Below are 18,922 nucleotides of genomic sequence, written 5' to 3'. Positions count from 1 at the left end.
AAAAAAAAAAAAAAAAAAATCCCCCATACTGTGCTCCTCACTGTACAGGTCCAACTTAGATATCATTTCCTCCTGATATCTTCCAAGGCTGATTAGGGTGCTTCCTATTACCCACAGCCCCCTGGGCTTCTTCACTGATGGTATCACAATGTATTACAACAGCCTGGTTGTCTATCCTGTAAGCTGGAAATGCAGGGGCTGTGACTGTCTTGCTCACAGCTGTGTCCCTAGGGCCTGGCATAGATACTAGCAATGAATACACACTTGATAGTTACTAGCTGAATGAAGGAACAGTGGACCCTAAGTATCATGTTCCAGAGAAAGTTGGGATAATCCACTAGTCGGGAGGTAGCATGGCACTTTTAGTCATTTATTTTTGTTTTTTATTTATTTTTATTTATTTTTTTGAGACAGAGTCTCGCTCTGTCACCCAGGCTGGAGTGCAGTGCAATCTCAGCTCAATGCAACCTCTGCCTCCCAGGTTCAAGTGACCCTCCTGCCTCAGCCTCCCGAGTAGCTGGGATTACAGGCCTGCATCAACACATCCAACTAATTTTTTATTTTTAGTGGAGACGGGGTTTCGCCATGTTGGCCAGGCTGGTCTCAAATTCCTGACCTCAAATGATCTGCCTGCCTCATCCTCCCAAAGGGCTGGGATTACAGGCGTGAGCCACTGCACCCAGCCTGTTTTAGTCATTTAAAACTGCAGTTAAAGAGTTTAACAATGATAATATAGCATTTTATTTTAACTATTTTTTAAAAGTTGTACTTGTTGCTGGAAACAGAATGGAGGCCATTTTTTTCCTTCAACATTCCCAAGCAACTCTCCAAATCAAAACCTAGCTAAATGTTCTCAGTTACGCATTACTGTTGCTTCCACCTGGAGTACCTGTCTCCCCCTTCCCTTCTCCTTTATCTGTCTCCTAACTCTCAGTCTTTCCTCCAGAAGTACTGCAAGATCACCCTGCTTCCTCCTTTGGGCTTTCAAGGTAGCGTGGCTCATACCATTATCAACATCCTCTCAGGCTATAATAACCCTCTGTTAATGTGCCTGTCTCATCAACCTCAAAGGAAAGGCCTATTTTCTTGTGTCTTTTGTTTCCTTGGAGCCTGGCATAGTGCTGGACACACAGTAAGCATCTGATATAGATGAAGCACCTGAAGAGGGTAGTCACTGTTCTTCTTTCCTAAAAGCATTTGCAAGAGCTAATTTAAAAAATCAAGGTTGCCAAGTAAGAATATGACCTCTTCACTGGGTCAGTAAAGATCAGCAGAGTACATAGGAGAAGTAGATCCCAGGAGCACCCCTAAGGCTGTCCTGTCCTAGAACATTGTAAAGTTTAAGTGAAGGCCTTGCTACTTAGTAGCTGAGATAGAATGGAGAGAGAAAAACACCAAAAGTGAAAGATGATTTCTGAGAAGTATCAAGTGGAAGAAAATGAGTCTGAAGTGAGAACTCCGTTTGGGGGAAGCCTTCCTTTCAAATCCAAAGATCAAAGTGATGAAGTCTCTGGCAGCCACACATGCCATCATCCTAGGAAGCTCACCATTCCCCCAGGGCCTCGAGGCAGCGCATGCGGCCCAGCATCAGCTCTGGGTCATCCTTGTTGGTGTCCATTTTCTTGTCATAGGCCACCAGGGCATCCTCCCACTCATGCAGTTTCTCATACCAGGTAGCCTGGATCTCCTGTCGCATGGGAAAGAAAGAAGACTGCTGTGAGGTGAAGAGAAGGGATCACATTTTTTAATCCACATACTCTCTTTCCATGGAAATGTTGTACGCATGACATGTCACCTATCAGTTATGTCTGGGCTTGGATTAAAAAGAACTTCAGACAATCTGGAGGAGTGCTGTTTGGGGAAGGTGGAAATGCTGGTTCCTTGGCACATGGATAGAATGATTCTGGGATTATCTGACAGCAGAGGTCAGGCCATACTCCTCCCCCATTATTTCCTTCCCAGACACATGGGTCATCAGAACACACCAGGATGTGGGGACATGAGGACAGGGGAAATCGTTTAGGGTTAGCAGAAAACGCCGACCACAGCACCAGAGCTGCTGCAAAGATGCCATCACTCCGATCTGCTGGAGTGCTGACACTGGGCTACTTGACAGGGATGGCAGCTGCTTTCCTGATGGGGCCAGAAAGACCAGGCCTCATCTGCATGTTTGCTGGAGGAGAACAACTCACTTTTTTAAAGCTCTTGATTCTCTGCATTTCTTAATGCATTTTTAAACTTTCAGGAAATAATAATTTAAAATATAACACCACCATTTAAAATTTTTTGGAAAGTCTTTCCCCTATTCTTCTAGAGTCTCCCATCTAATGTTCTCTCCTGCTCAGTGCTTGGCAGGTTTACCAGTGTCAGGGGCCAAAGGAGGGATTGCATTACCCTAGCAGATGGTGTGCCACGCTGAAACTGGGTGTTGTCCACGTGAGTAGGAGGTGCTACAGTCTGAAAGTTACAGACTATGACTCTCTAAATGATCAGGAGACTATTTTATGTGCCCTCCATCTCAGTTTCTCTCCTGGGCTACTTCATCATCAGCTCAATAAATGAGTATTTTTGCACAGGCAAGGGTAGTGGCTCTCTAGGGATTTCTTTAACAACAATATGATTCTGCAGTGAAATTTGTATGATATAATGCAGGGCCCATACTAGTTTCTCCCATTACCCTCTTCCCCTTTCTAAATTAAACTGATGTTTGTACAGTATGTAGACTAACAACTACTCCGCTAAGCTGTCTAAAATAACCTTTTCTTCTTGAACCTCTGAAAAGAGGTCATTTATGCTGGAGATTGTTCCCTTGTACCTACATCCCCCCATCTGGTTCTTTCTGGCAGAGCCAGTGCCCTCTGCTGCCCCTAGACTAATTTTGCTGCCATGAAGTCTTTGCCCAACATCAGTGGAATTTGTCAAAATGGGCATATCTGGCTCCATGTAAGGCAAGCTATCTCAACTTCATTTTTCAAGCCTGTCCAAAATAATACCTATTATGCCAAAATACAAAATAGAAAACTCAGAAAAGACAGACTACAAAAACAGCGTAAAATTTAAAAGCACTGGTAAATTTCTCATCTCAAATTTCTATACTGGGTGGAAAAGAAAAAAAAAAGAGCTGGTGACTAATGTGTGGCATACACTCAGCATGAACAAGCAGAGGGGAGAGGGGGCAGCATATGGAGTGGGTCAATTAGAGGGCAGGATATTTTGAATTAAAATAGATTGCAGAAACTATAAGGTTTAAGCAATGAATCACACAAAATTCTAATGAGATTGCTGTTACATAAATTGTGCTGAGAAAGCACCGGCTCTGCCAAGAAAAAGCAAACCATTGTCAAGCTTAATATGATTCAGCTACCTAAATATAACAGAAAATCCACCACGGGTTTAGCAATAATCCTAGAGCTAATGGCCACCTTTGGAACCTGAAGATGGAGAAACTTTCATTGAAGGCTGGCATTCTGAGTATAGGGTATAAACCATCTGCTGGCAGATCACCTGAATACCAGATGTCTGCGGAGTCCTTGTCTCAATCAGCACTTACTGGCATCTAAGCTCTAAGGATATCAAAGGAGAGAACATCTTGATCTAGGTGGAGTACATTAAGTGCCCCCTCGCCCTACTTACTTCTCTCTGCAAACAAGGATTGCGGCAAGGATGAATGAGACACAGTTCTTTTACTTTGCCATCATCTGGAGAAATGTTGTCTTAGTCTAGTTACAGATAATACATGCTAAGGCTGGGCACGGTGGCTCACGTCTGTAATTCCAGTACTTTGGGAGGCCGAGGTGGGAGGATCACCTGAGGTCGGGAGTTTGAGACCAGCTTGATCAACATGGAGAAACCCTGTCTCTACCTAAAATACAAAATTAGCTGGGCGTGGTGGCGCATGCCTGTAATCCCAGCTACTAGAGAGGCTGAGGCAGAAGAATTACTTGAACCCAGGAGGCAGAGGTTGCAGTGAGCCAAGATCGTGCCATTGCACTCCAGCCTGGGCAACAAAAAAAAAAAAAAAAAAAAAAGAAAAAAGATAATATGTGCTAAAGGTGGCAAAAGATTCCCTTAAAACTTTCATTCTAATTTACTAGGTGTTCTGTGAGGCAAAATGCTGTATGATCAAACAAAAGCCTGTTAAATAGTCACAATTTTTCTCACTTTAACATCCTGGGCTCCTGATCAAGGCAAACCACAGTAAGCGACCTACATGACTAATAAAAGGTTCCTCATCAAATATATGGACCTAGAGCTTCTTGACCTTCTAGGAATTCAATGCTAAGTTGATTAAGTTGATGCTTTACATATTTTAGAAGTTATCAAATGCCCTGCCAAGACCACAAAGAATAACAGAAACATTTTAAATACTGGTAGGCCAGAGATGGCAATAGGGAAGCAGCTATGTAAGCAATAATGAACACAAAAATCCCTCAATGTCAGATATTAATTATAGCATGCATTTAATTAATTAATTAATTTATTTATTTATTTTGAGATGGAGTTCCGCTCTTGTTGCCCAGGCAATGGCGTGATCTCAGCTCACTGTAACCTCTGCTTCCCAGTTTCAAGCGATTCTCCTGTCTCAGCCTCCTGAGTAGCTGGGATTACAGGCATGCACCACAATACCCAGCTAATTTTATATTTTTAGTAGAGACGGGGTTTCTCCATGTTGGTCAGGCTGGTCTTGAACTCCCAATCTCAGGTGATCTGCCTGCGTTGGCCTCCCAAAGTGCTGGGATTGCAGGCATGAGCCCCTGTACCCAGCCTTATAGCATATATTTTCTAAAGAACTGGCCATGGTGTCTTCCTAAGTATCTAATGAGGATTAACCATGGCCTAGACACAATGCAAGCTCCCACAAAGATAACTCAGATCAGGGGCAAATGCCTTGGCTCTAATGTCAGACTGCCCTGGTTCAAGTCCTGGTTCTGTCATTTATTCACTCTGTCAGCTCAGACTGGTTCTTAACCTGCTGGGACCACAGTCTCCTCATCTGTAAAATGTGGTAACAGCAGTAACCACTTCATAGCACTGTTGTGAGGACCAAATGAGATGAAGCATATAAACACTTAGCAAAGGGCCAGGCACATGCTAAGAGTTTGATAAAATCAGTGCTTACTGCATATTCAAATCTACCCTCATGATTTATCTCAGCTGAAAGAGAGTCCCTACAGACATAGTTTATCTCTTTCATCCTGAAGATAGGTAAGTCAGCATCAGACTGGTATGAATTGGAGAAAAAACAGAAAAGGAAAGTAACTTTCTGAAGGTCAGGACCTATACCTCCCTAGCCAAGTCTCTACCTCCTGCTTTTCCAAAAAGAATGAGGTGCTTACCAGCTCTCCAAAGTGTTTCATGGCATATTCTAACACTCCGGCCGCTGCCTCCGGCTGCTGCAGCTTATTATTAATGCTGAGAAAACAAAGGGAAAAGGTAGTTACACTCAACAGGTCTGAGGGTGGGAGATGTGGGGGTCATTTGTGGGCAGATGGTTCACCAGCACTTCAAGGACAATGTCTTACAGATGTTGGAAGAGTATCAATTATCTATTACCATCCAGAAAGCTCAGTTTAAATTGTTTCATCTGAAAGAGGTTTTTGGTCTGCTCCCCTGATTCTGGGGGTCAGTAATGGGAACACTCATCTTTGCTGCTCTGTGGCCCTTCCTTTAAGAGCATAGACTGGTTTCCTCTCAGATGCTGGCAGGCAAGCAACATGTGTCTGCTTCTGAAACATCAGAAACCTTGGATATGAAATTATCCTTGTTGTACTACACAATCATATGAGACTCCTCTGAACATTTTTGTTTTGAGAAAAGCTCTCACTATGTTGTCCAGGCTGGTCGAACTCCTGGGCTCAAGTGATCCTCCTGCCTCAGCCTCCTGAGTAGCTGGTATTACAGGCACACACCACAGCACCTGGCTCCTCTGAACTTTTAAGTCTTAACTTCTCATCAGTTGCCTTCAGTAGTAGAAATAACAAAATTAATCAAAACCATCAGATTCTGTGAGCAACACAGAGGTGGCACCAAGGTTGGGTTATGCACGTCAATGACAGAACCTTGGGAGCTGTGGCAATGCAGCCATGCTGACTGTTCTGACAGAGCCCACCCCCTTCAAATTCAGATGCCTCCCAAGACCCTCTTCAGGGGCTGTTCCCTTCCACCCTTTGCAGAAGGCTGCCAAGGGACCACATCTAGAGTTACTTGAACTGGCCTCTACTGTAGAGAAGCTTTTCACTAATGACACCCTGCTCTGCTCATGCCATCTTTAGGCTAGAGGACTGTTACCACACTGGGACAACTGGGCAGTGCCACTGGGAGGCCTGGTGCCTGGAGTTGGTTCATCACAGGCTGCTAGGAGGCCTTGAAAGCAGAAGAGCCATGGGGGCTTAGATCCTTGTTCCCATAGGAACTTATGCAACTAAGCTCAACACTAAATATAAGCCTGAGGTATGGAAGGAACGGAAAAGATGGGAGGATGAAGGAGCTCACTTGAGAAATTCACAAGACCACAATGATTATATCTGTTTAAAGGCAGGGAGCAAAATGTGACACATCAACCTGGGAGTCTAGACTGGTTTAATGAGCAAGGATCCAGTTTACTGCTTTGAGTACAAACTGTCTACTTGACCAGAATTAATTTTTAAGTGGTTTTGGGAAATTCCAGGATTTGAGTTCAATGTGGCAATATGGCAAGAAATTGCTGTTATAAATATTATTTTAAAAATCCAAATTCTGCCACATTTCTTCCAATAAAACCAAAAGAAATTGCCCAGAAATCTAAAGAAGCTAACATTTGTGAAAGTAATAATCTAATGCCTCATATTTACAAAGCGTTTTCAAATAACCTTTCCAATCCATCACTTCTTTGACCTCATGCATCCCTAAGAGAGTGGGAAGGGAGAGGTGTTATCAGACCTGTTTCACTAACGGGGAAGCTAAAGCCCAGGAAAGGCAGGGATTTTCCCCAAGGCCCACAGGAATCGGGACAGTTCCCACAGTAAATGAAGCACCTTATGCCTCTTTGTTAAGGATAAGTTGGGGGTGAAGCAGCCTTGGATTTGGAGTCAGAAGACAGGGTTTTCCCCCATGATCAGACTGATCACATGCTGACGTGATAACAAGCTTGAGGGAGACACATCTCACCACATGTGATGGTAAAAACCCAATCATCATACATAAATGAATACAAAAGGATCAAAATTTGGGTTTAACTTTCTGGAGGTCTAATTCTGCCACTTATAAACTGTGTGATCATAAATAAGTTGTTTTAAACATCTTAATTTTCATTTTTTTGGGTACATAGTAGGACATATTTAAGTCATCTTTTTTGAATGTAAATTCCTTATCTATGAAACAGGGCTAATACCACCTCCTCCTTCAGAGGGTTCTTCAGGGAATTAAACAATGAACATGAAATTGCTAAGCAGGTCCTTCACCTATGTTTGTCCAAGCATAAAAGCTGCTAAAACACAGTTATATGCTTGTCTGCAGGAATAACATACACCTACGGTGGAGACTTAAGTTAGGACTAGGAAGTCATCACTGTGAATTCCAAATGTTTCCTGAGTAGAACTGTTTGAGTGTCCAGTATCTAGGTTCTACGCTCCAGATTTGTTGGGGAAGCTATGGGGCTGGTGCTTCTTGAGCTGGTACTAAGCAAGGCAATGAGCTCCATAAGTTAGAATATGCTCCATAAGTTAGCCTGCTACAAAATTCAGAGATGTTTTTAATTTCAGAGTGAAACCATCGCATGATGGTTTCTTTTAGGAGGCCCTATATGAGTTTTTCTAAGCTGAGAATGAAAAGCAAGTCTAAAGGAACCTACTACACTGTAGGTTCATTGGGAAGCAGTTCCCAATGCCTCTTGGCCCCCATAAGTCAGGTACTGGGCTTTGTGCCCAATCACATGGGGCTGAGAAAACTGTACTAATAATATTACTAGGTGTAGATTTGGGATTATCTAGTTCCTTGAAGCCAAATAAAGATTTTGAAAGCATAAGAAAACAGGAAAAAAAGAAAGCCAGTGGCTGGGCGCAGTGGTTCATGCCTGTAATACCAGCACTTTGGGAGGCTGAGGCAGGAGGATTGCTTGAGCTCAGGAGTTTGAAACCAGCCTGGGCAACAGAGTGAGACCCCATCTCTATTAAAAAAAAAAAAAAAATCCAGGAGTTCTAACAACTGCCTTCAATCTTGTGTTCTGGAAAACATTCTCTTTTCTTTTCTTCTTTCTTTCTTTTTTAAAGAGACAGGATCTTGCTCTGTCATCCAGGCTGAAGTTAGTGGCACAATCATGGCTCACTGCAGCCTCAATCTCCTGGTTCAAGCAATCCTCTGGCCTCGGCCTCCCAAAGTGCTGGGATGACAGGTATGAGACACTGCACCTGGCCTCCAGCCTATTTTTAAATTTTAACATTACCAAAGCTTGACTCATTCTGAGGACAAAACAACAAAAACAAAAGCAAACACAAGTCTTTTCCTAATCCACCTTCCCAATTATTACAGTGCATAAAAAATGAGTTTACCACAAACTGATCAAAATTAGGAAGTAGTGATTAGGGACCTCAAAGGAGAAACAAATTTTACCTTAATATACAGCTACGGCCTTGATATACGACCTCTAAGGACTGACCAGCATAGCTTTGCAAATTAAAAATGTAAAAACATATGGCCCTAACTCCTTTAAGAGAGAGTCCAGGCCAGGCGTGGTGGCTCATGCCTGTAATCCCAGAGTTTTAGGAGGCCAAGGTAGGAGGATCACCTGAGGTCAGGAGTTTGAGACCAGCCTGGCCAACATGGTGAAGCCCCATCTCTACTAAAAATACAGAAATTACTCAGGTGTTGTGGCACACGCTTGTAATCCCAGCTACTCGGGAGGCTGAGGCAGGAGAATCACTTGAATCTGGAAAGGTTGCAGTGAGTCAAGATTATGCCACTGCACTCCAGCCTGGGCAACAAGAGCGAAACTCCATCTCAAAAAAAAAAAAAAAAAAAAAAAAGAGAGTCCAATGACTTATTTGTACAATATTTCCCATTTGAATGTGTGGGGGCAGGTCAGGCTGCAGACAGAGCTCAGTGGGCAGGAAAGAGGGCAACAGGACCAGGCCTTTACCAGTGGCCATTGAACTTGGGGGGGGCACCTTGGAATTCATGATAAGCTCTTATTGAGCAGTAAAAACATAATCATTAAAAAATTATAACTTTGGCCAGGCGCGGTGGCTCATGCCTGTAATCCCAGCACTTTGGGAGGCTGAGGCGGGCAGATCATGAGATCAGGAGTTCGAGACCAGGCTGGTCAACATGGTGAAACCCCATCTCTACTAAAAATATAAAAATTAGCCGAGCATGGTGGCAGATGCCTGTAATCGCAGCTACTCGGGAGGTTAAGGCAGGAGAATCGCTTGAACCCAGGAGGCGGAGGTTGCAGTGAGCCGAGATCGCACACTGCACTCCAGCCTGAGTGACAAAAGCAAGGCACCGTCTAAAAAAAAAAAAAAAGAAAAATTACAACTTTGACTAAACTCATGAAAAATTAACACCCTCATTCTGAGAAATTAATTTCTCTCTGATTTGAGAACCTGAAGGTAAGAAGGACACTGTCCATATCCACTCTCTTTTTTTTTTGAGATGGAGTCTCACTCTGTCGCCTAGGCTAGAGTGCAATGGCGCAATCTCAGTTCACTGTAACCTCTGCCTCCTGGGTTCAAGCGATTCTCCTGTCTCAGCCTCCCAAGTAGCTGGGATTACAGGTGCCCACCACCACACCTGGCTATTTTTTGTATTTTTAGTAGAGATGGGGTTTTGCCATGTTGGTCAGGCTAGTCTTGAACTCCTGACCTCAGGTGATCTGTCTGCCTTGGTCTCCCAAAGTGCTGGGATTACAGATGTGAGCCACCTCGCCTGGCACTCTCTCTTTTTCACGACAGGGTCTGACTCTGTCATCCAAGCTGGGATGCAATGGTGCGATCTCAGCTCACTGCAACCTCCACCTCCTGGACTCACGCAATCCTCCCACCTCAGCCTCTCAAAGGCCTACACCGCCACATCCAGCTATTTTTTTTTTGTATTTTTAGTAGAAATGAGGTTTTGCCATGTTGCCCAGGCTGGTCTCAAACTCCTGAGCTCAAGTGATCTGCCTGTCTCAGCCTCCCAAATTGTTAGGATTATAGGCATGAGCCACCACGCCCAGCCATACCTACTCTCTTGATTGTTCAAAGAATAAAGAGATTTTTAGCAAACCAGCTGCTATTGCCCTGTGTATTTATTTCCTCTTCCCCCTTTTCCTCTTTAATTTCCTACAGGACTTTCTCCCTAAGCTACATTTCTCTTATTTCCTTCTGAGGAGTTCCCATGCACGCCTCTAAGGCTGCTGGAGAATACTAATTATGGATGTGGACGCTCTGGACAGTGAAGTGAGCAGGCTTATTAATCCTGGTGATCAAGAGAGTCTGTTATCTTGTTTGGGATCTTCATTTTTTCTTCTTCCTCCATGCCTTCTGGCACTCCATCATGGGAGGCAACAAAAAGATACAACAAGATACCAAAGTAAGAAGAGAGGCCAGGTGCGGTGGCTCACGCCTGTAATCCCTGCACTTTGGGAGGCTGAGGCAGGTGGATCACGAGGTCAGGAGATCGAGACCATCCTGGCTAATGCGGTGAAACCCCGTCTCTACTAAAAAATACAAAAAATTAGCCGGGCACGGTGGTGTGCACCTGTAGTCCCAGCTACTGGGGAGGCTGAGGCAGAAGAATGACATGAACCCGGGAGGTGGAGCTTGCAGTGAGCCGAGATCGTGCCACTGCACTCCAGCCTGGGTGACAGAGCGTGACTCTGTCACAAAAAGAAAAAAAAAAAGAGAGCTCACCATATGTGCCAGGCACTGCACTTATGTTTCTATGTATTATTTCGACCCTGTGAAACTATTATTAATATTCTCATTTTATATATGAAGAAAACATGGCCCAGTAGGTCACAGGCTGTTGCTTTCCCTTAAAAGGTGACTTTCTCTTAAAAATGTTACCACTGAAAAGTATCTTTAGTGCCATGTTGAGGTAAAGAAAAAAAAGTATCTTAAGTAATAATGAAGGGTATACTGCAAGCTCTGCAATGGGAGGGACGGGGCAGTGTCTTAGCTTTCTCCTCTTGGCATCAGTAGGCACCCAGGAATGAGGTGTAAAATGAATGAGCATGAGCAATGGGTGGGATGTTTCCATTAACTCTGTCTCTAGAACTCATTGTGCAGGTGAAGGGAGCCCTCCTGTGCCTTCATTTTAACTTCCTCACTAACATTCCCCTCTTACTCCCAAGCTCCCATCTCACATTTTTTATTTCCTTCCAGAAGCTACTAATATGCCTCCAGTCTCCCACGTGACAAGTCAGCAAGCCACCACAGCAGGCTTTTCAAAGACAGCCAGGCTTATAGTTCAGGCTGCAAAGTGCAGGACAAGCAAGCCTCTGTGAAAATGCAGGAGTTCACAGCCACTAAGTCCCAGGTCTCCTGCCTACCTGGGTGATACAAAGCTGTCCTTTGAATTATGTCCCTTTTCTACTGAGATGTGGTTTTTATGAGACTGAAGGGAGAGACTGTATGTTTGGCTCCTGTGAAGAATTCGCCTTTGCTCAAAAGCCCCCTTAGTGAGAAACTCTTGTTTTACAGGGCAGCTGGGAGTTTTATAAAGCCCATTCTATAAACACTCCATTGTGTGCCCCTCAGTCGTTCCCTATTAATGCTGCAGGCTTATAAAGGGCAAACTGTTCAAAGCCCCAGCCCAACAGAAGAGGAATACTTAACACCACAAACCAGACCCTGCTGATGCTGGTTTGGTGGAAAAGATCTGAACACAAACAAGTTTAGAGAGACTGAGGCTTGCCAGCAACGTGCCTACAACAGTGTGCAGAAATGACAGGTCAACCAGATTTCCCATCTCCTTTTGACACACATTGAGGCCAAAGGAAAAGAGCACTGAGTCCCAAGAATTTTCTAAACTAGTGATTCTCACTGCCTCCCTAACACGGGTGTGCAGTATTAAAATGGAGTTATCACTCCATTTTCCAGTGATAACATCCAGTTGCTATTATACAGTTGTGAATCTGCAGAACAAACAGAAACTGCCTATCTGCATAATAGAACCCAGAGCCCACAACTGACCCTGGAGTTAGGAAGACAATGAAGACAGGTGGAAAGGAGAACATGGTGAACCTGGGTATCAGGAGCAGAAGGAGGCCACTGTACAGACATACTCATTCTCATTCATTCTTCACTCTCCCCACCCCAGCCCAAGATTGAATTTTGATTAAAGGAGGCTGAATTGCAGAGCCTCCTTTAATCAAATTCGAGTTTTGAACTGAGTTGGGAAAGTTCTTGGCAATTAAGGAAAACATTTTCTAGAGCTGAGCAGAACTAATACTAAGAAATTGCCTTGCTGCCTTCCTATAGCAAACATCACACCATTACGCCAAGCATCTTAACCCCACTACCCAGAAACCTCGTTCCCAAGGCAGGGCAAGCGTGTGAGCTGAGCAGCTGGTGATTCGGCTGTGCAGGCGCTTCCCCCAGCAGAGGCCCTGTCAGGAGTGACAGTAGAGCAGCTCACATGGGCAGTGGGGCCTGCTGCCTCCCCACAGCTCTTCCCTTTCAGGCTCTCCCTAGCGGCGTTTTTTTTGAGACAGGGTCTCACTCTGTCGCCCAGACTGGAATGCAGTGGCGCAATCTCGGTTCAACGCAATCTCAGCTTCCCAGGCTTAAGGATTCTCGTGCCTCAGACTCTTGAGTAGCTGGGATTACAGGTGCGTGCCACTACCGCCCAGCTAATTTTTGTATTTTTAGTAGTAGAGACGTGTTTTCACCATGTTGGCCAGGCTGGTCTTGAACTCCTGACCTCAAATGATCTAACTGCCTCAGCCTCCCAAAGTGCTGGGATTACAGGCATGAGCCACTGTGCCCAGCCCCCTCACTGCCTTTTATTGGAGGAGGATGAGATTGACCGAAAGAGTAGGTCATTAACTGCTCAAGGACTTAATGCTGACCCACAGCAAAGCAGTCTAAATGCCTTTCCTGCCACCTGAAGAGAAACCTGGAGAACACCGTCTCTGGAGGTGTCCTCAGTCATGGCTCCACAGGCTTCTGGACAGATGTTGAGTCCACAGTAACTTGGCCTGGTAGTACCTCCTTGCGTGGCCCACTTGGTTATCACCCTCATCCCTCAGCCTTGGTGCCATGTGACCTCTGGGCTGTTCAGAGCGAAGTGATGCAAGACTCTTCCACACACGGCCGCACCTGTCGGAAAGTCCTCAGGCAGCAAGGAGCATCTGCAGGCACATCTGGGGGAACATTCAGGCTTCCCCAGTGCTCCCATCAGGAATGTATGAGAACACACCCACTGGCTTCCCAGATGCCCGTGGGCCTTCTTTCTCCTGTCTATTTCTAGTGCAGACCACAGTCTGCGTTTCATTTGGTTCCCTGTCAAGTAAGAATTCTCTGAATTCCCCTGGCCCTAGGCTGGTGACACATGCATCACAGCTGATGGGGCTGTGACAGGTCTGACTAAAGTGGCCTAACCAGCCACACTGAGGCCACCCTGGACACTGCTTTGGGTCCTAATCACTGTATCAAGCAGTTTCTCTCATAGAGTGTTAACTGCTTGAGATCCTCCTGTCACTTCTCCTAGCACTGAGGCTTAGCTCTGTGCCCAACACAGGATTAAAAACCAAATAATCTGATTCCTTCTAGGGCCAGGGAGATCTGGGGTTGGCTAGGCCCTGATGTCTTTATCAGGAAGCTACTTTGGGAATCTGGGAACAGGAGAATGGTCTGGGAAACTCAAGCATGAACAGACTAATCTAGAAGGGAAAGGACAGCAGTGCAGACAGAGGCAAAATGAAAACATCTGAAAAGTGACAGGGCAGAAGGTCGGGAGGGCTGCTGGAATGCAGACAGGAGGGGAAGTGAAGGGAGACAAAGCCAGAATCAGATGATGAAGACAGAACCTCTGGGTCTGGCAGGGCCAGAACTCAGGAAAAAGAACTTTACATATTAAGAGAAGGCTGGCCCTGTTACAAGGTTTCAAAGCTGGGGCATTTGGTGTCCTAGGAGCTCTTGGGGACCTAACGCACCAAGATAAAACAGGTTTGGTGCAACAGAGGTGGCCAGCTTCAGACAGTCAAAATAGGTTTCCTTGGCTAGGCGTGGTGGCTCATGCCTGTAATCCCACCACCTTGGGAGGCTGAGACAGGATGATTGCTTGAGGACAGGAATTCAAGACCAGCCCGAGCAAGACTTCAAATCTACAGCAAGACTTCAAATCTACAAAAAATTTAAAAATTAGCTGGATGAGGTGATCTGTGCCTGCAGTCCTAGCTATTTGGGAGACTAAGGCGGGAGGAACGCTTGAGCCCACGAGTGTGAGGCTGCAGTGGGCTACAATTGCACCACTGCACTCCAGACTGTGTGGAGACCCTGTCTCCAAAAACAAAAGATTCCTGATGTCTCAGGCTCAGAGTGGCCTAAGAATAACAAGAATTCTTACTATGTCTTCATCCTTCTTTCTGTGTGGTCACAGTTTAAATGGTTTGTCTGTCATAGTACCTACAGGACACGCTAAATCTGTATGTGAGGTGGTGTGAGCCCTTGGAATAAAGAGGGTAGAATAGTTAACAGTTGTTATTAGGAAATGCATGGGGGGGAGGGGGCGCGTGTGCAAAAAAATATCTTTTCAAGATTGGTGAGTGGAAGTATCACTTTTTAAAAAGAAAAAAATGGAGAAGTTGATTATAATATAATCACCTTTCCAAGATACTTTTATCTGTGCATATTCTGTATAAATGCATATTTTATACATATTGGTGATAAAAGCATATATACAATTTTGTATGCTGCCTTTCACATTTCCACTCCATTCAGTCTTCATAATTGCTTTTACTGGCTGCATACCCATTTCCTCCCACTGAAAGATCCCATGGCTGGTTAGCAGCAGCACTAGTTAGATACCAGGTCACCAGGAGTGCTGCTGATGAGCTCACATTCGGCACTCTCTATGCTAAGGGAACTGTCCTGCAGAAGTTTACAGAGTCAGCTCTGGGGATCCTAGTGCCCAGCCCCGGAGAGAAATACTGCCCAGCGATGAGCTGGCAAGCTGGCCCATTTGACTCACTGTCTCCAGGCATCTCCTGGTTGGATGTAGGGCCCAGGTACCTTAGCACAACCCAGAATAAGGCAGAGAGAGGTACACAACCCCAGAATGTGAAAGCACACGACTTTTGCTGGCTGGGTTTGCAACCGAGGAGCCTGTCAGAGGCGTGTTGTAAAAATGATGAATGGCTGTCACATTTCCAAGGCTCTGGCTGATTTAGGGAGCTATTGGCAGGCACGTCGCTCCCAGCATGTCAGCCAGTTAATTACTTCCAACTTTATCTTTCTTGTCAACACTTCTTGACAAATTGGCCATTATCTTTTTATTCTACAACAATGAGCACTGCTCCTTTTCTGGTGATGCCTGCAGGTTCTTCTCCCCCTTTCTGCTTCTTCACATCCAGAGAGAAATGAAGAGCTTTGAGACAGTCTATTAGAAAGAAGCAGCAGTCAGGAAAAAGATGGGGAAAAGGAGCAAAAGGGGTAGGCTGATAGAGTGACTCCAAAGCTAATGTGCATCTCTCTTGACTCAAAACTGAGTTGATATTTTGGGTAGAGTCCTGATTTCTTGGCTTCTGAATGTCCAAGAACTCTGACTCAGTCCACTATGTGGATAAAGTTGGGAAACAAAACTTAAACGAGCTGGCACCTAGTGATCTGGCAGCTTCTAACTCTTCACATTTAATTGTAGAAGCAGATGTGAGCTGGTCTTCCACTCTATTAAGAAGCTGGGCCACAGTGTAGGAATAATGATGCCCATTCTGGGTTCAGGGAAAAGAAAAAACCATGCCTACCTTCTTGGTAATGGAAGCCTTATGGAAGAGAACTGTGGCACTCTATAACTGGATTCCCAGGATTCACAGCCAGTGAAAAGTACAAAAATGTTTGGAGAGACCAGTGGTGCCCCTACTGGATACATCCTATTGTCACTGGATGAACAGTCAGAGGTGGCCATGAGACACAGTCCAGCACCTACTAGATTTAATTAGTTCTAAGACACACTTTTTTCACACCTTAACATCTCTGAAATTGGGATGCAGCATACAATTCAAGGTTTCACAGCACTGGGACACAGTGTAACTGCCAGCAGTTTCTTTCCCTCCCCCAGTGTCATATAAAAATCAGAAGCAGTTTCTCTCAGTCAGCATAAGAGCAGTTCCATTAAATCTCCAGGTAGTCCGAAGGATAAGCTAGCTTCTGTAGATGAGTTTAGGGATACCACTGAAACACAGCAAGTTTCTCCCCTTAGAAGGGTCTGGTTTTGTAACAAAAGCCCCTCTGTCTTTTTGGTCAGCTTTAGGAGAAACCCCAGAACTCTTCTCTTCTTACAATTCCTCACTGATGGCAAGGTTTCTCCACTGAAGAACCTTCCCCGGGGTTTGTAAGACACTCTACAAAGGCAAGCTGTTACAGTGACCCTGTGGGAAGTCTTGACAGCAGCTGGAAGTAAATGCATGCTCTACTGATGAGTGGTGAGAGATCTGGCCTCTTGGGCTGAATCTAAAAGGCAATTAAAAAAAAAAAAGATAGGCTACAGCAAAAGATAACAATCTGCTTCTGCTTTTGCTCTTCTTTCCTACTCTTTGCTGCGTGGAGCTTTTCTATAAAGGGCACAGATTCCTAGAGGCACACTGGCCCTTCTGAAGTCAGCACGAACCCAGAAGTTTGGAATGTGGTTTTTTGTTTGTTTTGAGATAGGGTCTTATTCTGTTGCCCACACTGGAGTGCAGTGGTGTGATCATAGCTCACTGCAGCCTCAAATTCCTGGACTCAAGGGATCCTCCTGCCCTGGCCTCCTGAGTAGCTGAGACCACAGGAACATGCCATCATGCCCCACTCAATTTTTTTATAGAGACAGGGTCTTGCTATGTTACCCAGGCTGGTCTTGAATTCCTGGCTTCAAGCAATCCTCCTGTCTTGGCCTCCCAAAGTGCTGGGATTACAGGAGTGAGCCACTGCACCTGACCTGGAATGTGTTTTGCTGTGAGCAAAACCTCACTTCTGTGGACTGACTGCCTTTTCTTCCAGCAGAGGTACAGAAAAAGAAAAGGACCGCATACCTTTTCTGGAAGCCAGGAAACAACTGTAAAAGCAGGACTCATACTTTCAAGCAACACAATATTGACACCTTGAAAACATGTGTTTAGAATCAAGACAAAGAGTGGATTTTCTTTGCCATTTAGTCCCTTGCCTGCAGACTGTAAAACCCAGTCACCCTTGCCATTAATTGGTTGCTCAGGCATAACTGGCACAAATCCTCTAACATTCTTAAAGAATGACCAGGCCTGTTTTCCAGTTTGTAGTGCCTAAGTCAGGGTGGAGGTGTCTAACCCAAAGAGAAGCTCTGTAATTAAGAGAGCAGCTTGGGGGGTGGACATGTGATCTTGTCCTGCAACCCCTGACAAGGTCTTGTCTCTAGCTAAGGGTGATTTACTGAAATTGCAATATAATGGACATTTGATTCCCCTTTGGGGACAGATAAGCTTTGTTAGGTTACTGGGGATAAAATATGGGGACTATGGCTGCCCAGAAATAAGGCAGTTTTTTTTTTTTTGAGATGGAGTCTCGCTCTGTCGCCAGGCTGGAGTGCAGTGGTGCGATCTCGGCTCACTGCAACCTCCGCCTCCCGTGTTCAAGCGATTCTCTGGCCTCAGCCTCCCAAGCAGCTGGGACTACAGGAGTGCGCCACCACACCCAGCTATTTTTTGTATTTTTAATAAAGATGGGGTTTCACCATGTTGGCCAGGATGGTCTCAATATCTTGACCTTGTGATCCGCCCGTCTTGGCCTCCCAAAGTGCTGGGATTACAGGTGTGAGCCACCTTGCCTGCCCGAAATAAGGCAGTTTTTATGGGGACATGTTACTTCCTTCATTTTGTCAACATTAGCTGTTGCATGTGGCCCCTTGGGCCAGTACAGGTTGAAGTAATCAGATATGTCATTTACACAGGCTTCCGGAATAAACAGGAGAGGGATAAAACCTGATCCCAGATACTCTGTGGTCCTCTTGTTCATTGTCTTCATAAGTAAAAAAGAGTGATGAGACACGGCCTGGTGATGTCTAGGAATATGTATACAATATATTATACAATAAGGAAGCTATCTCAAGTTATTAATTTAAAAAATGGGGTTGAAGCTGGATGTAGTGGTGGGCACCTATAATTCCAGCTACTCGTGAGGCTGAGGCAGGAGAACTGCTTGAATCCGGGAGGCGGAGGTTGCACTGAGCTGAGATCCCACCACTACACTCAAGCCTAGGCGACAGAGCAAGACTCCATCTCAAAATAAATGAACAAATAAAATAAAAATTAAAAAGAGGGTTGAAACAAAGGATCTCACCTCTCCCAGTTTTCACTTTCTTTGATTCTATGACTAAGACCTAAAGAAGGAAAACTGGCCCCATGCAGGACAGAATGTGATGCCCTACAATGAAGACTTTACCACAGTGAAACACTGGAAACGTCCATGGAGAGAGACTATAAGTCTCCATAATAGATATGTAGGGGCAAGAGAACCTTCTGTTTGGAATTCATTATTTCATTTGACAAGTTCTAATTTAGTATGTATTTTGTCTTAGGCTTTATGCTAAGTGCTAGATGCTAGAGGTACTGTGGAAAATAAGACAAACATATTCTTTGCATTCACAGAGCTTACAGTTTATAGTAGCAGATACACAAAAAAGCACAAACCGAGGCCGGGCGCGGTGGCTCACGCCTGTAATCCCAGCACTTTGGGAGGCCGAGGCAGGCGGATCACCTGAGGTCAGGAGTTCAAGACCAGCCTGACCAACATGG

At 44.9% G+C, this 18,922-nt stretch overlaps 1 protein-coding gene across 2 annotated transcripts in view; it reads right to left on the bottom strand.

Annotated features, from left to right (window-relative positions):
* Positions 1-18,922, bottom strand: part of MTOR (mechanistic target of rapamycin (serine/threonine kinase)) — a 160,412-nt gene that overhangs the window by 49,448 nt on the left and 92,042 nt on the right. For both annotated transcript variants that reach the window (XM_011996603.1, XM_011996602.1), the window contains exons 29-30: positions 5,337-5,412; positions 1,548-1,687 (exon numbers count right to left, since the gene is read on the bottom strand). In XM_011996603.1, the coding sequence (XP_011851993.1) occupies positions 1,548-1,687; positions 5,337-5,412 (216 nt within the window). The remainder of the gene's footprint in view (positions 1-1,547; positions 1,688-5,336; positions 5,413-18,922) is intronic.

Source organism: Mandrillus leucophaeus, unplaced genomic scaffold, assembly GCF_000951045.1.
Source record: "Mandrillus leucophaeus isolate KB7577 unplaced genomic scaffold, Mleu.le_1.0 Scaffold52, whole genome shotgun sequence".
Taxonomy (NCBI): domain Eukaryota; kingdom Metazoa; phylum Chordata; class Mammalia; order Primates; family Cercopithecidae; genus Mandrillus; species Mandrillus leucophaeus.
The sequence above is the reverse complement of the archived record's forward strand: the minus strand, read 5'-3'. Positions and strand labels throughout refer to the sequence as shown.